General features: G+C 45.4%; 1 protein-coding gene across 1 annotated transcript; it reads right to left on the reverse strand.

Moving 5' to 3' along the window:
• Positions 1-6: 6 nt before the first annotated feature.
• Positions 7-982, reverse strand: LOC111672607 (BRISC and BRCA1-A complex member 1-like; the record flags this gene model as incomplete). The annotated part of the gene is made up of 4 exons (XM_023430072.1): positions 7-153; positions 279-399; positions 488-546; positions 650-982. Coding segments are annotated over 4 exons (621 nt in total), but the record flags the coding sequence as incomplete, so codon positions are not given.
• Between the last annotated feature and the right edge of the window lie 3 nt (positions 983-985).

Consider the following 985-nt stretch of genomic DNA (forward strand, 5'->3'; position numbering starts at 1 on the left):
AATATCTTATGTATCGCTTCATGGCATGAAACGTATTTTCATTGTTTAAGAATTTGTTTTAAATGAAAGGATACTGAAGGACTCGCACACATTGGTCTCCAGATCATACAGACAGCTGCACAGCTCCCGGGGGTCAGACGTGAAGCCCGACAGCTGACAGACATACACATATATATAAGAAGAAGAAAGAGAAGATAGTATAAAAAAGAGACACGTTGCATCGATACACCACGTAGGCACTCTATGTAATATAATAATATAAAAACTACCAGACTCACCCATAGGGCATCATCATTGACTACAACCAGGGCAAACTCATGCCGTTTGTCAATCTTGTGTTTAGTTCTGACAAACATCTCAATCATCTTCTGAGAAATGTTCAGGGCATTTGTTTTAGACCTAAATAGAAAGATAATCAAATCAGGCAGAGGTGACAAACATGAAACACTACGACTGGGAAATATTGTTTCACTTTACTGTAGCTTACCCATTAAAAGATTCTAACTTTGGCAAAGACATCTCTTCAGAAAGGTCTAAGCAGATAATCTGTGACAATGAAGACAACATCAGATAAAAGAAACCTTATGCTGAAAAGAAGCTTTGATTTTAATGTGGAAGCTCATAAATCAGAACTGTAATGTAGGCCTACCACTTTCTCTGGGCAGTTGACACGGGGAACTCGGAGCTGGTACTCTGCTGGTGGAGGGACAGGGGTTGTCAGTGGGGGCTGCTGCTGCGTGGGCTTCGGCCTCTCTTTGGCTGCAACAGCTGCAGTAGATAGAGGCACTGAAGCACTGGCTGCAGCCGTCACTGCAGCTGCAGCTGGAACTACAGTCTGAGCAGCAGCTGTTGAGACAGTGGTGGTGGTGGAACTCGGAGGACTGTCGCTGGTTGAAGCTTCGCCCTCCCCCTCCACACGACTGCCCACAGCAGGCTGAGATATGTTTGGGTTACTGCTGCCTCCCAGGCTGCCCGTGCTGCTACG

The sequence above is a fragment of the Seriola lalandi genome, unplaced genomic scaffold (assembly GCF_002814215.2).
Source record: "Seriola lalandi dorsalis isolate HSWRI2012SDOR001 ecotype SW California unplaced genomic scaffold, Sedor1 jcf7180002008637, whole genome shotgun sequence".
Lineage (NCBI taxonomy): Eukaryota > Metazoa > Chordata > Actinopteri > Carangiformes > Carangidae > Seriola > Seriola lalandi.